Source organism: Corythoichthys intestinalis, chromosome 20 (genome assembly GCF_030265065.1).
Source record: "Corythoichthys intestinalis isolate RoL2023-P3 chromosome 20, ASM3026506v1, whole genome shotgun sequence".
Lineage (NCBI taxonomy): Eukaryota > Metazoa > Chordata > Actinopteri > Syngnathiformes > Syngnathidae > Corythoichthys > Corythoichthys intestinalis.
Window position 1 is genome coordinate 18139762 of NC_080414.1, and position 22213 is coordinate 18161974.

Genomic DNA, 22213 nt, shown 5'->3' on the forward strand with positions numbered 1-22213 from the left:
AAAAATGAAATCTTCATCTCCATAAAGCTTTTCAGCAGATGGAAGCATGAAGTGCTCCAAAATCTCCTGATAGCTAGCTGCATTGACCCTGCCCTTGATAAAACACAGTAGACCAACACCAGCAGCTGACATGGCACCCCGGACCATCACTGACTGTGGGTACTTGACACTGGACTACAGGCATTTTAGCATTTCCTTCTCCGTGGTCTTCCTCCAAACTCTGGCACCTTGATTTCCGAATGACATGCAAAATTTACTTTCATCTGAAAAAATTACTTTAAACCACTGAGCAACAGTCCAGTGTTGCTTCTCTGTAGCCCAGGTCAGGCGCTTCTGCTGCTGTTTCAGGTTCAAAAGTGGCTTGACCTGGGGAAGGCGGCACCTGTAGCCCATTTCCAGGTTTCTTTAGGTCCCCCAAGGTCTGGAATCGGCCCTTCTCCACAATCTTTCTCAGGGTGCGGTCACCTTTTCTGGTTGTGCAGCGTTCCCTGCCACACTTTTTCCTTCCCACAGACTTCCCACTGAGGTGCCTTGATACAGCACTCTGGGAACAGCCTATTCGCTCAGAAATTTCTTTCTGTGTCTTAGCCTCTTGTTTGAGGGTGTCAATGATGGCCTTCTGGACAGCAGTCAGGTCGGCAGTCTTGCCCATGATTACGGTTTTGAGTAATGAACCAGGCTGGGAGTTTGTAAAAGCCTCAGGAATCTTTCGCAGGGGTTTTGAGTTAATTAGTTGATTCAGATGATTAGGTTAGTAGCTTCTTTAGAGTACTTTTTCATGATATGCTAATTTTTTGCGATAGGGATTTTTGTTTTTTCTTGACATTTTTTGCCAAAATCATCAATATTAAAACAATAAAAGGCTTGAACTACTTCAGTTGTGTGCAATGAATCTAAAATATATGAAAGTCTAATGTTTATCAGTACATTACAGAAAATAATAAACTTTATAACAATATGCAAATTTTTTGAGAAGGACTAGTATATTATCCGTCGACACCATGTGGGGGGCTTGATAGCAGAAGAGAAAGAGTAGAGAAGTTTAGTCAAAAGGAGATGTGATTAGGTGGGATGGATGCAATTCAATTCAGCACCCAGTATTATGTGAATCACCAGTAAGTACGGATATGTTGACATCCTATTGGATGATACCTGATTGCTAATCCTGACACAGACAATCTCTCTACCTAAGTGTAGGTTCCTTCTGCTTGTCTTAATGCACAATTCCAATATTTTGTCATCTGTTTTTTTGGTGTGCCTATTAAGGCTGCTTTTGTCCATTTAGCCGATGGGTCCCCAAACTATGGCCCGTGGGCCGGATACTGCCCGCCTCCACATTTGGTCCGGCCCCCTGGACAATTTATTTATTTTATTTATTTATTTATTTTTTTCCTTTACTTGTGTTATTTAATTTCTGGCTTTTTCTGTGAAGAGCCCAGAGAGGGTTATTTGGTTATGAATTATTTGATTAATAGCGTTATAATATCATATCATATCATATCATATCATATCATATAATACACAGCAAAGTCATTCACTTATGCCTGTGATTCCACTTTTTTTTTTATTCCTCATCACTGTCTACATCTTTTTTGAAGGGCAGATTTTTCTTGAGGAAGATCAACTGATCCACATGTTCATGTTTAAGTAGACTGCGTTTCGTGGAAACAATATGCCGCCCTTTCCCCCACTGTAGTGGGTTATTTTTCAGGGTTAAAAACTCACGATCTCTGTACCGCTTCACACCAGCACTGTCCCATGCGAACAGATCTGGCTGCCTTCGTCACTTCAAAGTCCGACTTTTGTTTTCCTGGGTGCGTTGTAAATCAATCGCTGCACGTCGCTGGCGTGTTGCGCAAACTCTCCATTGTTTTAGCATGTTGCTTCGTTGCCACTACTAGTTTCGTTTTGGGCTGTGAAGAAAACGCTACGGAGCGTGCGTTACAGTGGTTTTGTTAGCTCTCGCGTTGTTATGACACGCCCGTGACGATCGGGTAATGACGGCGACTACTAGCGGTTCTGCCGAAATGAATGGGAAGTTGAGGCAACCACGACGGCGGTCACGATCTAAGTGCGCTGTGTTGTGAATGACACAAGCGCAGCATGTGAGGTAAAAGCTAAATTATTATCATATTAAGCAATGCATTGAACTAGGCATTAGAAGCCGATTCTTGTGCTCGCGATAGCCGAAATCTATCTCTACTGTCGTTTCATTGAATATTTAATGGCTAATTACTGTCGAATGGTAAGTTTACTATCGATACAGCTGTATCTCTCACCTGTAAAACCGGATATCCGGTCGTATCGGTTTATCGTTCTCAAGCTTAATATCGCATAACTATCGCTTAATTGTATTTTTTTTGTTCCTGTCGCATTTTCACCAATATATTAGATGATAAATAATCGATCCAAACAAAGAAAAATTGAAAAAAATGTTTAAAATGGTAAATATTTGACAAAGAAAATCTCAATCACTCCTTGATGTCTGCGATTTCTGCATTGCAAGAATAGTATATAGTTATATATATGTTATATATGTGTTTCACCCATAAAATCCCCCCCAAATCCAGCTGTGGCCATTCACAGCTGTGTCTTCACACTCAGTGATACATGCGACATGGAGATTTTGGAGCAAAACAAGGTAAGTACGCGATAATATCACGTTAAAGTCATGCCGTCTGTAATTCTGCTCTCGCGTGCTCTCACCCCCATATAGTTTTGCTGTTTAAATTTTTTTTTTTTTAAATGCCCTCCTATTCAAAACATTTCTTCCCACAGAAAACTGAGATTTTAAACTTTCCAATGATGTATCACACATGCATATTGGACAATTTTGAAATTTGGCCAAATTGGGGGCCTCAGAGCAGGACTTCGAGTCACCTGAGTGTTTTCCGCCATATACAAATTTACACAGCATTGCACAACCTAATTCTAAAATGAAACATATTTTATAAAGAAAAAAAAAAACCTTGAAAGTAACAAAACACAAAATTGTAAATATATGGATGTAGTTAAAGAGGACATGAAGGTAGCCGTGTGAGCAAAGGATGCAGAGGACAACAACAATTTAGAATACATTTTTGGAAAAAGAAGTACATTTGTACAAAATAAGAAGGTGTGCACACCTGTGCAACAACTTTACGCAAGTCGTTTTCCTGACTCACTTGTTTAAGCTCACATTTTTAAAGTCTAATTTTTATTTAGAATACCAAAAGCAGGCATTAGAACAGGGGGCCATACAAAAAAGTACCTCCTTAGAAGAGCAGCCTTTTTTCCCCCCGAAGTGCTTTAATGAGGGCTTTGTGAAGCGTTCCAACAGCTGCTTAGTTATTTTGATGTCACTTTCATTCCTTCCATCATAAAAAGCAACGCAGACCTTTAAAACATCATTTAGTCTCATTTCCCCTCCTCTTAACCTGCCAAAAATAACAAGCAGAGGGGTGGATGATGAATTGGGAACGACAGAACGCTGCTTTTTTCATGTAGCAAAAAAATACAATCAAATGTCAAGCGACGAGAACCTCCAAAAAGTCAAGTGAAGTGACCGCCGTGACCAAAAAGTTGGCAGCGGGATAACTGTCCATCCCGATTATTGCCGAGCTTGGGTTTATAATTAATACAGAGTACGGCGGGGGAAACCACAAGAGGCTACACCCAAGAAGGAGGCCCTGTTCTCTGAAAATGTGTTTTGTAAAAAATCTCGAGGCGCTCACTCATCTTTACGTGACTCTCTTTTGTCGTACAGTCACTTGCCAGGGTTCGTACGCCTTTTTCATAGCCAAATTCAAACACTTTTTAAGGACTTTCTAGATCAGTGGTTCTTAACCTGAAGGCAAAGAAACACAGTGCCGTATTTTCATATGCTGATTAATTCTGGGCCAAGTGGCTTTTTTTAGACCAGGTTTTGGACTGGTTTTTCCCCAATTTACTGGCTTATTCCACTTCTTTGAACTGCTAGTCCACGATTTGATGGGAGGAGGAACCGGTTTGCTCAGTGGAAGGTTGACACGTACTTGGTATGAGGGAATACAAAAAATGTGTTCTCAAATTTTTGCCTGTTTATAAAGCATGCAGTCAAATTGAGATGAATTTTGAACGAGAATTTGCAAAATTATTAGCTCTCTAGCTTAGGTGCAGTTTATCGGTTTTGAATTTGACAAAAATTGCTTTATCATCAAATTCCGCAGGGTCCAGTGAATCCACTTGTGAAACTTGTGGGGTTCGGTACCTCTAGCAAGGTTAAGAACCAGTGTTCTAGATCAATTTTCCAGTTTTTCTAGTACCTAGTAAACGTTATATCAATGTTTTCTTTTCCAGTGAGGCAAAAGTAAAATATGGTGCCTTCTCAAAAGTACGCAAACGTCTTCCAAAACATTCTACGACCACGGAGGCTCGGGAAATTTAGTTTGAAAGGTGCCAATTCTGAAAGCCCATAGGAGGGTGCGTTCCTGGCAGTAATGTCGTGGTGATAACATGCTGTTCGCTGGACGGAGACACATACATCACGGCCGAGGAAACCTTGATAAATGTGATTTCTTCAAGTTTGGGACACTGGAAAAATGTATCAGACATTCTGACATATCTCAATGTACTGTACGTTTGTGTGGGCTAGGGGTGTGACGAAATATCGAAATGGTGATTTATCGTGATACTTTGTATCCCAAAAGGTTATCGATATGCGTGTGTCAAACAGCTGAACAGGACAGGTAAAAAAAAAAAAAAAAAAAAGAATCGAGATATCATTTTAAAAAGGGTTAGGGTTAGGGTTTACCTAACCCATTTAGACTGGGAACGTTCGTTCATTCAAAGCCAGAGCATTCACAGTCATTTGGTCTGATTTTCGGGGAATTTACAGGTCACTTGCTGTTCATTTTAGGGCATTTACAGGTCATTTCCTGTTGAGTTTGAGTCACTGCCTATTTATTTGGGTGATTCCCAGGTCACTTCCTGTTCTGTAACTCAAAATAAACAGGAAGTGACCCATAAAATACCCCAAAATCAACAGGAAGTAACTGAAAATCAACAGGGAAATGACCTTAAATGGCCCAAAGTTACCTCATTGCCTGGCATTGGCTGCCACAGATGGCCATAGACGTTCAATCCGTTTGAAGTGGGAGGGACCCTCCCGGGAGGGACCCTCCCAGTTAGAATGGATTGGACCTCTACTAGTGATAAACTCATTCCAATTCACAGCAGAAGCTTGTTTTTCTGTTTATTAGTTGTTTGTAGAATATCCTAAAATGATTTCCTGACCAATGAAATAATAATCATTGTATCTCCATATCGTCAGATCATTGTTATCATTAGCTTTGTATCGCAAATCGTATCGTATCGTGAGGTACTAAGAGGTTCCCACTCCTATGTGGAACTGTAGTTCACATCAACAACAAAAAACTATTCCGTTCTCGCCAAATCTAATAAAGCTCTTTACAGGGCTATTACAATCGCTGCTAAACCTTAAAACAAGACTCGCTGTTTTCTTGTGCAACAAGGGGAGTCGAACAAGATCCAGGCGAGTAGGCGACTGTCTCTCGGCTGGATTAAACGGCAATTTGCAGAGTGGGGTGTGGACGTCGCCAAAAAAAGAACTGGTTGTGCGATAAGCCTGAACGATATATCGTTTAAACATCGCCAGCGCGATGAGCGCATGCGCGATAGTCCCATCGCAAGCTCGTGCGATGGTTTCTATTTTTTTTTATCCACATACGCCTTGTTTTCTGCTCTGCGCACAGCCTCACACCCTCCCTCTCCCAGCCCTTTGTTCCTCTCAGTCACTGCAGCACTTGCCTATTAAAGTTAACGATGGCTTTGATCTGGCCAAAGAAGCAGACTTCACACGGGCATCTGTCAATCATCGTTTAAGTGGTTAAACAGTTTCTGCAAGGAAGCCACGCTGGAATGAATGTGTGTGTGTGTGTGTGTGTGTGTGTGTGTGCGTGCGTGCGTGCGTGCGTGCGTGCGTGCGTGCGTGCGTGTGTGTGTGTGTGTGGAGTGTCTGGAGACATAAATGCCAGAAGTGGTCATGAGGAGTTTTAAATTTCTACATGTCACTCCAAGAGTCACAGCTAAGGTAGATAAACAGAAGCATTTAATAAAGCCAAGCATTTATCTACTACAGTACTTTATTCTTGTACAAAAATGATTTGGTTGGATAGTTATGTTTAAAACTGATCATAATTATGACATTTGAAATGCTTAAAAAACATTTATTTAGATCAATTTTTTAAAGGGTATTATAATACTAAGGGGCTGTGAGATATCAATAGAACCGTTATGTGGCATGATCCTTTCATTAGGCTGCATTGACTTTCGTTTGGGCTTAAATTGATAACCCAAAACACCATCGGATTCGTCGCTGCAACTAGAAACACAATTGTCCGCCATCATCGCTGCCATTCAGTACAAAGCACTGAGCCGGTTGTTACCTTGTTGTGACGTCACGCACACAATATGCTAGATTTACGGGATCTCGGGCGCCGGTCGTTTTAGCTTGACAATCGATCCAAATTTCTATCATTTTCTTGGTGTTACGATGTGTGTAATTACACGAAGTGGCATGCTATTAATCCAAAAGGCATGCGTTTATGGATAAATGATGGCATATTAGCATTTCCACAGGTGTTGTAATACCCTTTAAATCACTTTTGGGGGAAAAAGTGAGAAAAAACATGTCTTATATGTATATCTTTCCAATGCTAAATCTGAATAAATACATTGAGCACAAAAACTTCGCGGTTTTTCACTTATCGCGGCGGGTTCTGGTCCCCATTAACCGCGAAAAATGAGGGATCACTGTACACTGTGGTGATGGTGAGTCATCCAAAGTCTTTCCAAACAGCTATTCAAGTCATCTGGTGAAAATTTCTTTTAAAAAATGTACTGTATATATATATTTTTTTTTTTTAAATATCGCAATATAAATCGCAATATATCGCAAACCCCCAAAAAATTGCAACAATAGTTTTTTCCAATATCGTTCAAGCCTATTGTGCGATAAAAAGTATTGTACTACACTACAGCAAATGCACATGCATGCATTTAAATACTACTTTATTTGACTAGCCAGAGTTCCTTCAGGTCAGCAAATCTCATTTAATGCTTTTTAATGCCACTTTAATCTAATCTAATGCACATTCCTAGGGTTGCCAACCATCCTTTGAAAAACGGAATCGACCTGTATTCAGAAACGAAAGTACGCGTCCCGTGTTGAACTTTCAAGGGACGCACTTTTTCCCGTATTAACATCAAACTCGAAAATAATGTCTTATTTGTAGAACGAACGACTAGTATGGTGCTTTACAAGAATATGCAGGGATTAGGGAAACGTATTAACCCGCGTATCCATCATTTGCCCTTTGAGCTAACAGAAGAATGACAGTACGAAATCTCCCTCAACTCATTGGTCGAGGTACTGTCGCTTGCCAAGATGATAACGGAAGACAACATAAGAGTGTGGGAGATATGAGGATTGAGGACCTAAATTAACTCAGTTTTGAGTAAAAATATTAAAATTATTCATTTAAACAATATCACAGGTGACGGTTATCGGGCCTGCAAGCTCTACTAATGAGGTGTCCCTTATTTCTTCAGGGAGTTGGCAACCCTATCCATGCCCAACTGCAGATAGTTTTACGCACACAAATTCTAAGCGTTAAACAATGAATATTTTTAATCGCTGAAAATACGAATGCAACTTAAACGCAACAAAATGCTTGATGCAACTTCTGTTCCAGTGAGAACACAAGGCTCAGGAAGATCCTGCATGCATGGAGGAGACCTAGTAGAAGAACACAAGCAGCTCATTGATGGGTATTACCTTCAGCCCTAAAAATAGCAACCAGAGTAGCTACAGGTACATAACAGTGATTCTTGGGCTTATAAGAAGCAAAACTGAGAAGCATAAACACAAATACTCAAGCCCGTCTGGTTCACATACCGTAAATTTCGGACAATAAGTCGCACCTGAGTATAAGTCGCACCAGTGATAAAATGCCCAACGAAGAGGAAAAAAACTCACACAGGATCGCACAGGAGTATAAGTCGCATTTTTGAGGGAAATTTACTTCTTAAAATCCAACACACAGAACAGATATGTCATCTTGAAAGGCAATTTAACATAAAAATTAGGGCTGTCAAAATTATAGCGTAAACGGGCGGTAATTAATTTATTTTAATTAATCACATTAAAATATTTGACGCATTTAACGCACATGCCCCGCTCAAACAGATTAAAATGACAGCAAAGTGTAATGTCCACTTGTTACTTGTTTTTTTTTTGGTGTTTGTCACCCTCTGCTGGCACTTGGGTGCAACTGATTTTATGGGTTTCAGCACCGTGAGCTTTGTGTAATTATTGACATCAACAATGGCGAGCTACTAGTTTATTTTTTTATTTAAAATGTTACAAAGTTTATTAAAACGAAAACATTAAGAGGGGTTTTAATATAAAATTTCTATAACTTGTACTAACATTTATCTTTTAAGAACTACAAGTTTTTCTACCCATGGATTGCTTTAACAGAATGTTAATAATGTTAATGCCATCTTGTTGATTTATTGTTATAATAAACAAATACAGTACTTATGTACCGTATGTTGAATGTATATACCGGTATCAGTCTTGTGTCTTATCTTTCCATTCCAACAATAATTTACAGAAAAATATGGCATATTTTATAGATGGTTTGAATTGCGATTAATTACGATTAATGAATTTTTAAGCTGTAATTAACTCGATTAAAAATTTCAATCGTTTGACAGCCCTAATAAAAATACAATAGAGAACAACATGATGAGTAAGTGTACAGTATGATGTTACATGATGCATGAACAACAAAATGTGAATATACTGTCCTCACCAGGACGCTACGGCTCGGTCCTGGCTATACGGTGAACTAAACTCCCAAGTGACGATGCTGGACGTCCGTATAATTTGCTGAATCAATTTCGTCCTCGATACCAAACAGGTTCGCATCAACGTAAATAAATGATAATTACGTGCTATTGCAGCAATGACACAAACGGTTAGCATGCATTCACTAGCATTAGCATATTGTTCAAACAACCACACAACTGGCTCTAAGTGTCCGATCGCGGGTGGAAAACACACAACAACAACAACAGAAAAGATGATACACACGGCGTTGCCTCTGTAGAGATATTTTAAAAGCATAAACAATGAACGTAAGTTCGCAACCACCAAAATAACATGTGAAATGATATAATAATGTATTAATAATTTCACAAAACACTTATAGTCTGAAAAATACGGTGATATTTTTATGCCTCAAACATTTAGTTTAATGCTTTTTAAGGCTTGAATTTTGACAAAAATCTGTTTAATGACTTTTAATGCTTTTTAATGATCCGCATAAATCCTGCTAGCACAGGCAACTGTGGACTCACTGATCGTTCTTATTAAAAAGACTAGCGGAATATAAATTAAAGCTCTTGGAGCAAAAGTGTTTGAAAGTCACCTCCCAGCCTTCAATGTGCGACTGCCATTCCTCCAGGACCTCCAGCTTCTCCATCTGCCGCTTGGCTTCATTGATACTGGAGCAGACGGCCTTCATTACCTGCAGCGACTCCTGCACTGCCGTGTAGTCGGCGTGTTTCTTGGGTGTGCGCTTAAGCAGCTCCTGAGAAAAGAATTGCATTACATTTCTTCATTTTTGTTTTGTTATGAATATTTCATCCATTTTTTTGTCAGTAGTTTAAGTGATGTTTTTTGTTCCTTTCTATTATATTTGCTTTTTTTTTTTTTTTTTTTTTTAAATTAATTTTTAGAAGGGATGAGATTTAACATAGGTATTTGCATTTTACTATTGTAGAATTTTATTTCATCAGGATTTTGCATTGAACTTAATTTTTTGTAGGTTTTATAAATCTTAATTTGTTGATTTTGTTAGTACTTTTTTATAGTTTTTTTTTTTTTTCCCTTAATTGTTTCTTTATAGTGGTTATTAAATTTTATTTTCAGCATGTAGTATATTTAAATTGTCGACCTAACTATTTTTTAATTCATTTAATTTTCTTATATTTTGATTGCATTTCATTTAATTATTTTAAATGCATTTTATTGTCATTAAATTAGTGTATTAAGTTTAATTGCATTTTAGTTGTATCTTTAACGCGCAATTTATCTAGAACTAAAATTCAATCATGATTTAGTTATTTAGTTTGAAAACTCTTATTGCATTTTAATGGTTTTTAATTTTCATTTCACTTTTTATAATATACTGTATATACATATTTATAATTCAATAAAAAATAAATTAATCAGATTTAAATGAAGAGAAATTGAAGTAAACATTGGTTACGGCTGCCGATCGATCGGGTCCGATCACGTCATTTTCAAAGTATCGGAATCGGCAAAAAAATATCGGCCATGCCTTTTTTAAAAAAAAACTTTTTAAATTAAATCGTTTTCTAATTTTACTTAACATTACAGACATAATATGTTACACTCATCCAGAGTCTTTAGTTTAGACTTAAGGTAAGGTTATCAAATTTATCCCAATAATGGCGATAATTAATTTTTTCAAAATTGTATCACGTTAAAATATTTAATGCAATTAATGCATGCACTGCAGGACCCACTCACGCATTGTCGCGCTCAATCTGTAATGGCGACGTTTTACTTATATAGAGAGGTAAAAGGCAGCGTAAAATGAGTAGAGTGAATTTTGGCAGCCTTTGGAACCTTTTTTTAATTGGCTAAAGCCTTACAATCCCTCTCCCTATGATTAGAAATATCATGGGAAGCAATGTGGGGAAGCAAGGTAGCAATTGATCTTTTTCTTAACACCTTAAGTTATTTCCCAAAGCAGAGAAGATATCAATTGGTAGCACTACGTACAGTCATGGTTCCACTTTCCATCATGCATTTGGGCATGCCTACAGTATCATTTACTGCAAGCACAACAAATACACTAGATGGCAATATTTAGTCACAATATACAAAGTCACAAGTCTTTCTATCCGTGGATCCCTCTCACAGAAAGAATGTTAATAATGTAAATGCCATTTGAGGATTTATTGTCATAATAAACAAATACAGTACTTATGTACTGTATGTTGAATGTATATATTCGTCCGAGTTTTATTCATTTTTTTCTTAACGCATTGCCAAAATGTATATGATTGGGAAAAATTATCGGGAATGATTGGAACTGAATCGGGAGCAAAAAAAAGCAATCGGATCAGGAAATATTGGGATTGGCAGATACTCAAACTAAAACGATCGGGGTCGGATCGGGAGCAAAAAAACATGATCGGAACAACCCTAGTTACGGCCCCAAGTAAAACAATTTTTTCATCTTATTTAACTCATTGCATGCTATTGACGGCGATAGACATCCAATTCATTTAACAAGTTTGAGTGCCATTGGCTGTCAGCGGCAGCCAATAAGTTAAACGAGTGAAAGTCCTTATCCAGACGCCCAGACAGCTGCGACACTTATGCATCCAAGCATCAAATGACTTTATTATACATCAACACGTGTGCGTAACCCAAGCCCACATGAAAACAGGACGACGGAAACGGCTCGCAAGCCTTTGAACGCGCTTTTCCTTTCTCTGGCGTAAGCGGAAATTTAAGACCAGCCGAACAGGTATGAACCAAAGCACTATGTTTATTCGCTGTACTCACTCGGAGCAGCAGTGGGTACTTGCAGATCCTCTGAATGGGAGCCACCAGGTACCCCTCCAATGGCACTTCCGTATTTTTACGGCCTCCCAGCAACATGCAGTTCTAGGAGAAGGACACAGGAAATGAGCTGAGAGGGAATCTAACTTAATTTTTTCCCCCCCGATTCCGTGATGCTCCCCATGTGGAAGTGTCTTGGAGCGCGGCAGGAAGTGGACGTCCTCCCACGCGTGTCAGCTGTCTCGCTCGCTCAAATACGTGCAACACAAAGGCGTGAAGGCCTGTAAATGTTTTAATGCTGGAGCCAACTTTGGCATAGAGTTGAGAATATCTGCTAAACTTCCTCATGTAATGACAAAACACATGTTTTAACTTGAAAAAGTTAAACAAAAACACCATCAAAATATATTTGCAACAAGCCCTATTTAGTAGTACCTCAAATAAGTATTTTCAGATTAGTAACCATTTTGTTATCGCCATAATTTTTGGACTAGAATGCACACCTGAGACGTGCTGCAACGATTAATCGATTAACTCGAGTATTCGATTAGAAAAAAAAAAATCGATTAAAATTTTGCTGCTTCGCGTATTCTTTTAATTAAAGTGGAGTTGTAATGGTCAATTTTGAAAGCAATAGGTACGCAATATCTATGCGATTGTTGTCTGCTTGCTGCCTGAAGTGAGACGGGTTTTTTAATTCTGCGGTCAAGCCAGCCGCACTTTCTTTTCAGGTGCGTTTTCTCTTTCAGGTTTTACCAGGGGTGAAAGTGGTCAGAATTTCTTGCCGGAACTCCCCGACATGAAGGTCGCCATAAAGCCAGAAATGTTATCTATTTATTTGGGGGGTCGAAACTACTGAAATGAAAAGAAAACTGTTTTGGTCAGTTACTTCTATAACACATACAAAAACTGTTTTTCATTCAAAACTTTATTTTTGATGATTGGCAAAATAAAACAAAAACAGGTATAACCCCAATCTCCATCTCCTAATTTTTTCCTCATTTCCTCACATACTAAATTCCATATCTCAATTTTAACTACTTAAGAACATAGGGTGTATATTAAAATTGAAGATAATGTAAACATTTACTTTTTGTTGTGTTTTTTAAACATAAAGATATAAGTAACATATACATTCAGAATCATAAGTACAAATGATTTAGATTATACAGAGTGAAATGGAATATATTTTGAAGATCGTGCAAATATTGACTTTTAAAAAAAAAAAAAAAACATAAGGAAATGAATAAGTAGCCAACATAAATGAATAAATATAAGTCCAAAGTACATATTGACAGCTAAGATGTTCTGAACCTCCCCATCAGAGCAAATAAAACTAAACATGATTAGTAAGCCTCCTTAACTATTTCCTTGCTCTTAAAGATTTGATCCATTTTCGTTTGCATTGCCCCTTTTTTTTGTCTGTTTCAGAAAACATGCACATTTGAACCAATTAGAGCTAACTATCTCTGGTGATCACATGTCAGTATGTCAGCCAATTGAACAGATAAATGAGTCCTGGTGTTTTGCTTTGCTGCGTGCATTCGCACATTGATTTGACTCGTCATCGTCAGACTCAGATAACTACAGCAGCTGGGGAAACCTCCATGCCGTCCGTGGAATGAAATAAATAATAAATATCGGTGGAAACGGATTACGCTACACACGCACTTTATTATGCTTGTTGTTAACACTTGTGTATGTAAATCTGATGTTGGTGGATTGTTTTCTTCTTGGAGATGAAACGCATGTGTGGCAGCTTTGTATATATATATTTTTTAACATAGTGTTTTGACAGTATGTCGACATATTTTCGGAATCAAAGCACCATATACCGGAACTGCGTTCCTGACCGTTCTGGCCCACTTTCACCCATGGGTTTTACTGCATAGACATGCGGCGCAGGTGGGTTGCGATTGGTTTATAAGGAAAATCATGACTTGCGGAAGTATTGTCCTGTGGTCTAAGTGCTCATCTGTCGCACGGGAGAATCCCGGGTTTGAATCCTGCCGAAGACTAATTGCTTTTGCTGCTCGTTTTGTGAAATATCGACATTGCTGTCCTGCTCATTACTTTTCCGCTCGGGTTCAAATTGGAAGGGCAGAACGGACCACATGTTTATGTAGCTAACAAGTGACACTGTGGAAGCACGGCAGCGCTGCCCAGTGACGTCACTGCACAGAGTGCATTGTGTCGTCAACAACAATGGCGACCTACTAGTTGAACAAATTTTTCAAATTTGATAAAAACAAAAACATTAAGAGGGGTTTGAATATTACATTATTATACAGTGGGGCAAATAAGTATTCAACTACTAATAGTCTACTACTACTAGTAGTCAACTACTAATTGTGCAAGTTCTTCCACTTAAAAATATTAGAGAGGCCTGTAATTGTCAACATGGGTAAACCTCAACCATGAGAGACAGAATGTGGAAAAACAAATAGAAAATCACATTGTTTGATTTTTAAAGAATTTATTTGCAAATCATGGTGGAAAATAAGTATTTGGTCAATACCAAAATTAATCTCAATACTTTCTAATGTACCCTTTGTTGGCAATAATGTTTTCTGTAACTCTTCACAAGCTTTTCACACACTGTTGCTGGTATTTTGGCCCATTCCTCCAGGGGCGCCCCCAAGGGGGTGGCCAGGGGTGGCCACGGCCACCCCCATAAATTTGTTGGCCACCCCACTGGCCACCCTGCTTGCCACTAAATCGTAGATTGTTGTTGCATCAGTTATGCATTTCATCCCAAATTTAAATCTGCTAGCACCTGTTTTTCCCCAGTAATTATTTTGTTTTGTTAAATGTACACCTTCTGCCTAATATATTCATAACCCAATAAAACAAAATTGTTGTGGCTCAAAATGTTGACTGGACAGTTATGGACTATGCACATTAAATCATTAGTAACTAGGAGTGTCAAACGATTAAAATTTTTAATCGAGTTAATTACAGCTTAAAAATTAATTAATCGTAATTAATAGCAATTAATCACAATTCAAACCATCTATAAAATATGCCATATTTTTCTGTAAATTATTGTTGGAATGGAAAGATGAGACACAAGATGGATATACACATTCAACATGTGGTACATAAGTACTGTATTTGTTTGTTATAACAATAAATCAACAAGATGGCATTACCATTATTAACATTCTGTTAAAGAGATCCATGGATAGAAAGACTTGTAATCCTTAAAAGATAATAAAATTTGTAAAATTTTCAATCAAAAAATAAACTGGTAGCCCGCCATTGTTAATGCTAATAATTACTTACACAATGCTCATGGGTGCTGAAGCCTATAAAATCAGTCGCACCCAAGCGCCAGCACAGGGCGCCAAAACTCCGAAAAACACAACAAGTACACATATCACTGTGCTGTCATTTTAATGTTTGAGCGGGGCATGTGCGTTAATTGTGTCGGATATTTTAACGTGATTAATTTTAAAAATTAATTACCGCCCGTTAACGCGATACTTTTGACAGCCCTATTAATAACATCAAATATTACATAATACACCAAAGTATATCAGTAGCCGTGTCCTTAAGTCTTTCTTATAGTTTTTCCCCCTGAACTTTTTACTGCAATAATATAATGAAAACCTGAAATTATGGGTTTTAGTTTTGGCTACCCCAAGATTTTGAGTGGCCCCATCTGGCCACCCCTATGAAAAATTTCTGGAGGCGCCACTGCATTCCTCCATGCAGATCTCCTCTAGAGCAGTGATGTTTTGGGGCTGTCGTTGGGCAACACGGACTTTCAACTCCCTCCACATATTTTCTTATGAATTTATTGTCATTGTCGTCATCATCATCAGAATCATTGACAGTTTCAGAGTGTGGGATATTTTGGCCAGAAAGGCTAAGGAATAATTTGCCCGGAAAAAAAAAGACGATGACAGACAAAGGAAAACGGGAAAAAGCAAATGCTTATAGATACCCGTCCCCGTCACACGCCCGTACCGGTGCCCTATATGCGGCTTAGACTCCAGCAGACTCCAATGGCTGGATGGAGCCCTGGTGGCCATTATGCTTGCTTCATACTTTTATGTCATTGGCGTAGCCAACTGCCACTCAAACACACCGGAACTAGCGTTGAAGTTGAATCTTTGTGTCAAAATGATTCAATCGAAAAAAAGTGCCTTCAAAACTTTTTCCACTTCAAAAAAAAAAAAAAAAGGGTGTTCAAAACTTTTTCCACTTTAAATAAAAAAAAGGGTTTAAAACTTTTTGCTTTTCAAAAAAAGTGACACTTCAATAAAATATATATATATATATTTCAAATAAAAAAATATATTTAAAAAAAAAAAAAAGTTTTTGCAAATGATTTTTTTCTTTGATTAAAAATAGTTTTTTGATTAAAGCAACTTTTATTGCGATAGAATGATTTTGACACAAATGTCCTACCCCTCATATGGCTCAAACACAAAAAGGATTGCTTCAATCAAAGAAAACAGTTTGAATGAAAAATAAAGTGTTCAAATGCGAATTTCTGAGTCTCAAATATTTTCTCACATTCAAACCTTTTTTTCTACGATTGATTTTTTAAAAAATTTTTGATTGAAGTGATTTTTCTTTTGAAAATATACATTTTTTTGTTTGAAGCTATTTATTTTTTGATTGAATAATAAAGACACAAATGTCCTAGCCAAAATATGGTCCAAACGCAAAATTACATGACTTCAATCAAAAATGGTGTTTCAATCAAAAAAAAAAACTTTCATCGAAAAAATAAAATTCAAAGAAAAATACTTTTCAAATATATTTTTTTGGAGTTTCAAATTTATTTTTGCATTCAAACACATTTTTTTTGATTGAAGTGACGTTTTCTTTGATTGAAAATATATAATTTGATTGAAGCAACTTTTTATTTGAGCGAAGCAACTTTTTTTTGGATTGAATAATAAAGACACAAATCTACCTCCATAGGGACGCACAGTCTAGCATGTTTGTGTTACAGTCCAGTTACTCACATATCATTCAAAAAGTCATTGATTGCCATGGAATTTCGCATATTGTCAATTTGAGTGGGTCCAAAGAGCTGAGTGTCCAGTCAACAAGCTCCATCTTACAGCAGGTTAAACACAGCACTCGCGTTGCAATGGTGGATCAGTAATCTAATTTTACTGGATGGCATATCTTCGGAGCATGCAATGTTATGTCTTATTCTCTGTCCCTGACATTTAATCGTCCTTTGTTTGCCATTTTGTTGTGGGAACAATTTGTGCGGACGTGTGTGTGCAGTGCAGCTATGACTCACTTTGGTCCATGTAGCGATTTATTATGGTTTCTTCGTACATCTTTTTGAAGTAACTCAATGATTTTATACTGGTAAGCGCTGCATCACATGTATTCCATAGGCAAGCCCCAGTGTTCGTAATCGAGAAAGATTTTAATGTTGTCCTAGTTGCCTGATAGGAAAACAATCTGTTTTCTCTCAGGTCGTGGGTAGATTCCCTTAGTTGGAATAATGCTTGTAGGTTAGGCGGGAGACTGTTTGCGTGGGCCTTGTACATCATTTGAGCAGTTTTGAAGTTTACCTTAAAGTCATAAAATTTTAATAGCTTGGACTTGATGTAAAGTTCGTTTGTGTGCGCTCTGAACGGTGCTTTTTTCTATGGGGTTCTATGGGGTTCAGATCTGGAGACTGGCTAGGCTACTCCAGGACCTTGAAATGCTTCTTACGAAGCCACTCCTTAGTTGCCCTGGCTGTTTAATTGGGAAAATGTCATGCTGAAAGACCCAGCCACGTCTCATCTTTAATGCCCTTGCTGATAGAAGGAGATTTTCACTCAAAATCTCTCGATACATGGCCCCCATTCATTCTTTTCCTTTACACACACGTCCTGGTCCCTTTGCAGAAAAACAGCCCCAAAGCATGATGTTTCCACCCCCATGCTTCATAGTGGGTATGGTGTTCTTCGGATGCAATTCAGTATTCTTTCTCCTCCAAACACGAGAACCTGTGTTTCTACCAAAAAGTTCTATTTTGGTTTCATCTGACCTTAACATATTCTCCCAGTCCTCTTCTGGATCATCCAAATGCTCTCTAGCGAACCGCAGAGGGGCCTGGACGTGTACTGGGTTCAGCAGGGGGAAACGTCTGGCAGTGCAGGATTTGAGTCCCCGGCGGCGCATCGTGTTACTGATAGTAGCCTTTGTTACTGTGGTCCCAGCTGTCTGTAGGTCATTCACTAGGTGCCCCGTGTGGTTCTGGGATTTTTGTTCACCGTTCTTGTTATCATTTTGACGCCACGGGGTGAGATCTTGCATGGAGCCCCAGATCGAGGGAGATTATCAGTGGTCTTGTATGTCTTCCATTTTCTAATAATTGCTCCCACAGTTGATTTCTTTACACAAAGCGTTTTACCTATTGCAGATTCAGTCTTCCCAGCCTGGTGCAGGTCTACAATTTTGTCTCTGGTGTCCTTCGAAAGCTCTTTGGTCTAGGCCATAGTGGAGTTTGGAGTCTGACTGAGGTTGTGGACAGGTGTCTTTTATACCGATAATGAGTTAAAACAGGTGCCATTAATACAGATAACGAGTAGAGCCTCGCTAGACCTCGTTAGAAGAAGTTAGACCTCTTTGACAGCCAGAAATCCTGCTTGTCTGTAGGTGACCAAATACTTATGTTCCACTCTAATTTGGAAATAAATTCTTTAAAAATCAAACAATGTGATTTTCTGTTTTTTTTTCCACATTCTGTCTCTCATGGTTGAGGTTTACCCATGTTACAATTACAGGCCTCTGTAATCTTTTCAAGTAGGAGAACTTGCACAATTGGTGGCTGACTAAATACTTATTTGCCCCACAGTAACTCATACGAACATTTAACTTTTAAGAACAACAAGTCTTCGCGGTCCGTGGTTCCCTTTAAAATCTACAGGGCTTCGCGACCCCTCATGGATCTTTGGCGACCGCCAGGTTGGGAATCACTTACTTAGACAAATGACCTTCCAGATGTGGACTTATTTTTCGATATCGATATTGTGATGAAAAAAAAAAAAAAAACATTACCAACAAGCCACATTGAGTAATAGCTCAAATTAAAGCTCTGGATTAGTACTTTCCAGACATGCAATCATGGGGTCAATATGCCCTCACATGATGACGCAATGAACCAAAACCATGTTTTGTTTTTTTTTTGTACTTGTACACATACAGTATGTCGGTGCTTTTTTGCATGTCCTCTCACCAGCAAGCAAGTGCGGACACTGCGAATTTTGTTGAGCTCCAGTAGCAGCCGCTGAGCCTTCTCGTGATTCCCGCAGTACTCGTCGTAAATCTGGAAACGCTGCCTCTGCGGAGTAAACATGTCGTTTAATGTCATGAATACATGAAAAAACAAATATACGACAACTCACAAAGTGCAAGAAGCAGCGTCCGACTTCATGGTGGGCGTGCGGGTCGGGATGCAGCAGATCTTCCACCATGGACAGGAAGTCTTTGTGCACTGCCAGGATGTCCACGATGTTGGAGAACAACACCTGAGAGGCGAGTCGATGAGGAAAATGTCTGCGATCAATATGTTGGCATGGACAGAGTGTCTGCTATGAGTAGAACTGAAGCATGCAGCGTCTTTGTTATGCGGGCTTTCATCTGGTAATTGGAAACAGTCAGATGGCGAGAACAGATGAGTCTTTCACGCCACATCGGTGGTGATATTAAGAGCAAATGCGGAATCTTGATGGAGGAATTCGATCCAAATGGGCACATGGGAAAAATATGGTCAAAATATGACCTTATAAATCAGGCCTGTTGAATTCTGTCATACTTGTTGCAATTTCTTTTAAAAAATGGTGAATTAAAATGAATATCCTCCCTTTTTAATTTAATTGTATATATTTTCTAAATTAATTTGATCAAATAACTGTTCGTTTTATTGTTCGCGATCCACATTAAAAAAAAAAAAAAAAAAGTAAAATAATTTCTACATTAAATATGTTTAAAAATGCATTTATTGGTAAATTACTGTTTTGATTTGCATTTAACATTTAGTACATGTATCAAATTGAACCATACATAATTAATTATGAAAAAACAATTTTTAAAGTAAAATAAAATACAACATTAACATTGTTGCAAAATATATATATATATTTTTTTTTCAAATTTTTACTACTTTTTTTCCCCTCCCCCAAAAATAACATACTTACATACCTTTTTAAAGTATTTTAATTTATTTAGTCATCTCAATATTCGTAAAATAAACTACGACAGGACATGAAAAATGAATTGAAAGTAAAGATGCACCGATACCGATGCTAGTATCGGCAGGGGGCGCCGTTCCGGCCCAAAATGGTGGTATCGGTATCGGCGAGTACCAACAAAGACGGCGCCGATACCATTTACCGGTCCATTATTAAAACATTTGCCTTTTTTTTTTCTCCTGGCGCTCACTACACTTTGTCTCTGTGTTGTGTGATGACACGTGAACACCAAACAGCTATCGCTATTGGTCTGCTCCAGACCAATGAGAACGGGCCAATAGCCACTTCTGACCAATGACATGGCCGACATGGCGACATGGCCGACATGGCCGACATGGCGGCGGTCGGGAAATATTTCAAAATAGAAATCCCGTCAATTAAAATCAATGGCTGTGTGCAAGATTTACGGCCTGAAAGTTTCGAGATGTGGAGTTAAATCGGCCAGTTTCAATACCTCGAACCTGATAAAACATGTGAAGACGAAACGTGAACGAACACAACGAGTTTGAGCCTGCAAGAGCAGGACTGCTATCCAGAGGAAGGGGGCTGGACAGGTGCAACAATCTCTGGTCAGTTCACTACGTCTACTTTACTTTTATTGTCTTTTACTGAAAGAAATGCTGCAGTAATTTGGGAACTGTTTCCAAAGTAGGGTTGCCACCTTTCAGAAATAGAAATAAGGGACCCACCCCCTCCCGAAAAAACGAGGCTAATAGAGAAACGGGATGCTGTGGTCAATCATTATTACTTATAATTGCGAGCGTCCGCAAATGCGGAAACAAGGTTGGACCTCGAAGCGGACAACAAGCGGGGGATAAGTACAAAGGTTTAATGATTGCAAACAAAAAATAACACGCGATCGCGGGATAGTAGAAATAACAAAAGGAGTCCGTGACAGCAGGTCGACGGAGCTCAATACTACAAACTCGAAGATTAACTAAGACGATAGGCAGCGAGCCAAAAAGCCAAAATAAAAACATTCAAATACCTGCACAGGGTAGAGGTTACAAACGAGTGCAGCACACTAACAGAAAAAACCCAATGCAGGGGCGTAACAAGCAAATGTAGCAAGACTGTAGTGCGAGTTGTCAAATGGCGATCAGCAAAGCAAATATCTCGGCAGCCTTCTCTGAGCTCACCCGTGCTTAAATGCTGCGTTGATGAGCTCGTAATGGATTCAGGTGCGACGTCAGGAACGCCCCCACTAACAGCCCAGCAACAAAACACAATCTAACCAGCAGCAGAATGTGACAATAATTCCATGAAAGCTGCACTGTTTGGCCTTTGAGAGGTTTAAAAAAGTTTACTCAGTTCATTCAGAGTTTATTATTATGAACTTATTTTTACTTTCTTACTGTTGGGCTAGTATTATACTTTGTACTAGTCTTTTTCCTATTTTGCAAAGGTAAGCAACAGCCTGACAAAGCCTTGATAGCAATGATTTCACATCCAATTATGTAGCTCTTTGGGAAAAAAAAAAAAAAAAATTATATATATATATAATCGGGGTGGTATCAGTATGGTATCAGTATCGGCCGATACTGCACAGCCAGGTATCGGTATCGGGGCCAAAAAATGGTATCGGTGCAACAATAATTGAAAGATTTTTTTTTCTCTCCTTGAAATGACTACAATTTTTTCTTTAATAACGTAATAACTAAGTAAATAAACAAACAAAAACATCAGTCCAAAATATTGTTCAGTATTTTTTTTATGTAAACTACAAACATAAATAAATTAAAACAATAGCATATGGTCATTTAAAACAAATGTATTCAATTGCCCCGATTTATCCTTTAAATCATAGAACCGATTATTAAAAAAAATCAATTACCATATTTTTCTGACATTAAGTCGCATTTTGTTGTTTTTGTTTTTTTTCCCCACAGTTTGGCTGTGGGTGCGACTTATGTGTGAAATTATTAACACATTCTTATTTCATTTCACATGTTATTTTGGTGTTTTGGAGTGACACTGATGGTTTGGTAAACATGTTAGCATGTTCTTTGTGCTATAGTTATCTGAATAACTCTTAATAGCTATGTTACTTTAACATACCGGCCACGTTTGCATTTCGTTGTTCATGCATTATGTAACATTATCATACCGTACACTGATTCAGCATGTTGTTCTCTATTGTATTTTTATTTTAAATTGCCTTTCAAAATTACTTATCTGTTCTATGTGTTGGATTTTATCAAGTAAATTTCCCCCAAAAATGTGACTTATACTCCGGTGCGACTAATATATGTTTTTTCCTCTTCGTTGGGCATTTTATAGCTGGTGCGACTTATACTCAGGTGTAACTTATAGTCCGAAAAATACGGTATAACACTTTTTCTTAACC

General features: G+C 38.3%; 1 protein-coding gene across 1 annotated transcript in view; it reads right to left on the reverse strand.

The window, feature by feature from the left end:
- The window catches only part of prex2 (phosphatidylinositol-3,4,5-trisphosphate-dependent Rac exchange factor 2), a 120786-nt gene that overhangs the window by 71787 nt on the left and 26786 nt on the right, over nucleotides 1-22213 (reverse strand). Inside the window, exons 3-6 of the mRNA XM_057824484.1 lie at nucleotides 19021-19143; nucleotides 18852-18956; nucleotides 11651-11752; nucleotides 9477-9638 (exon numbers count right to left, since the gene is read on the reverse strand). Coding sequence (XP_057680467.1) covers nucleotides 9477-9638; nucleotides 11651-11752; nucleotides 18852-18956; nucleotides 19021-19143 — 492 coding nt within the window. The remainder of the gene's footprint in view (nucleotides 1-9476; nucleotides 9639-11650; nucleotides 11753-18851; nucleotides 18957-19020; nucleotides 19144-22213) is intronic.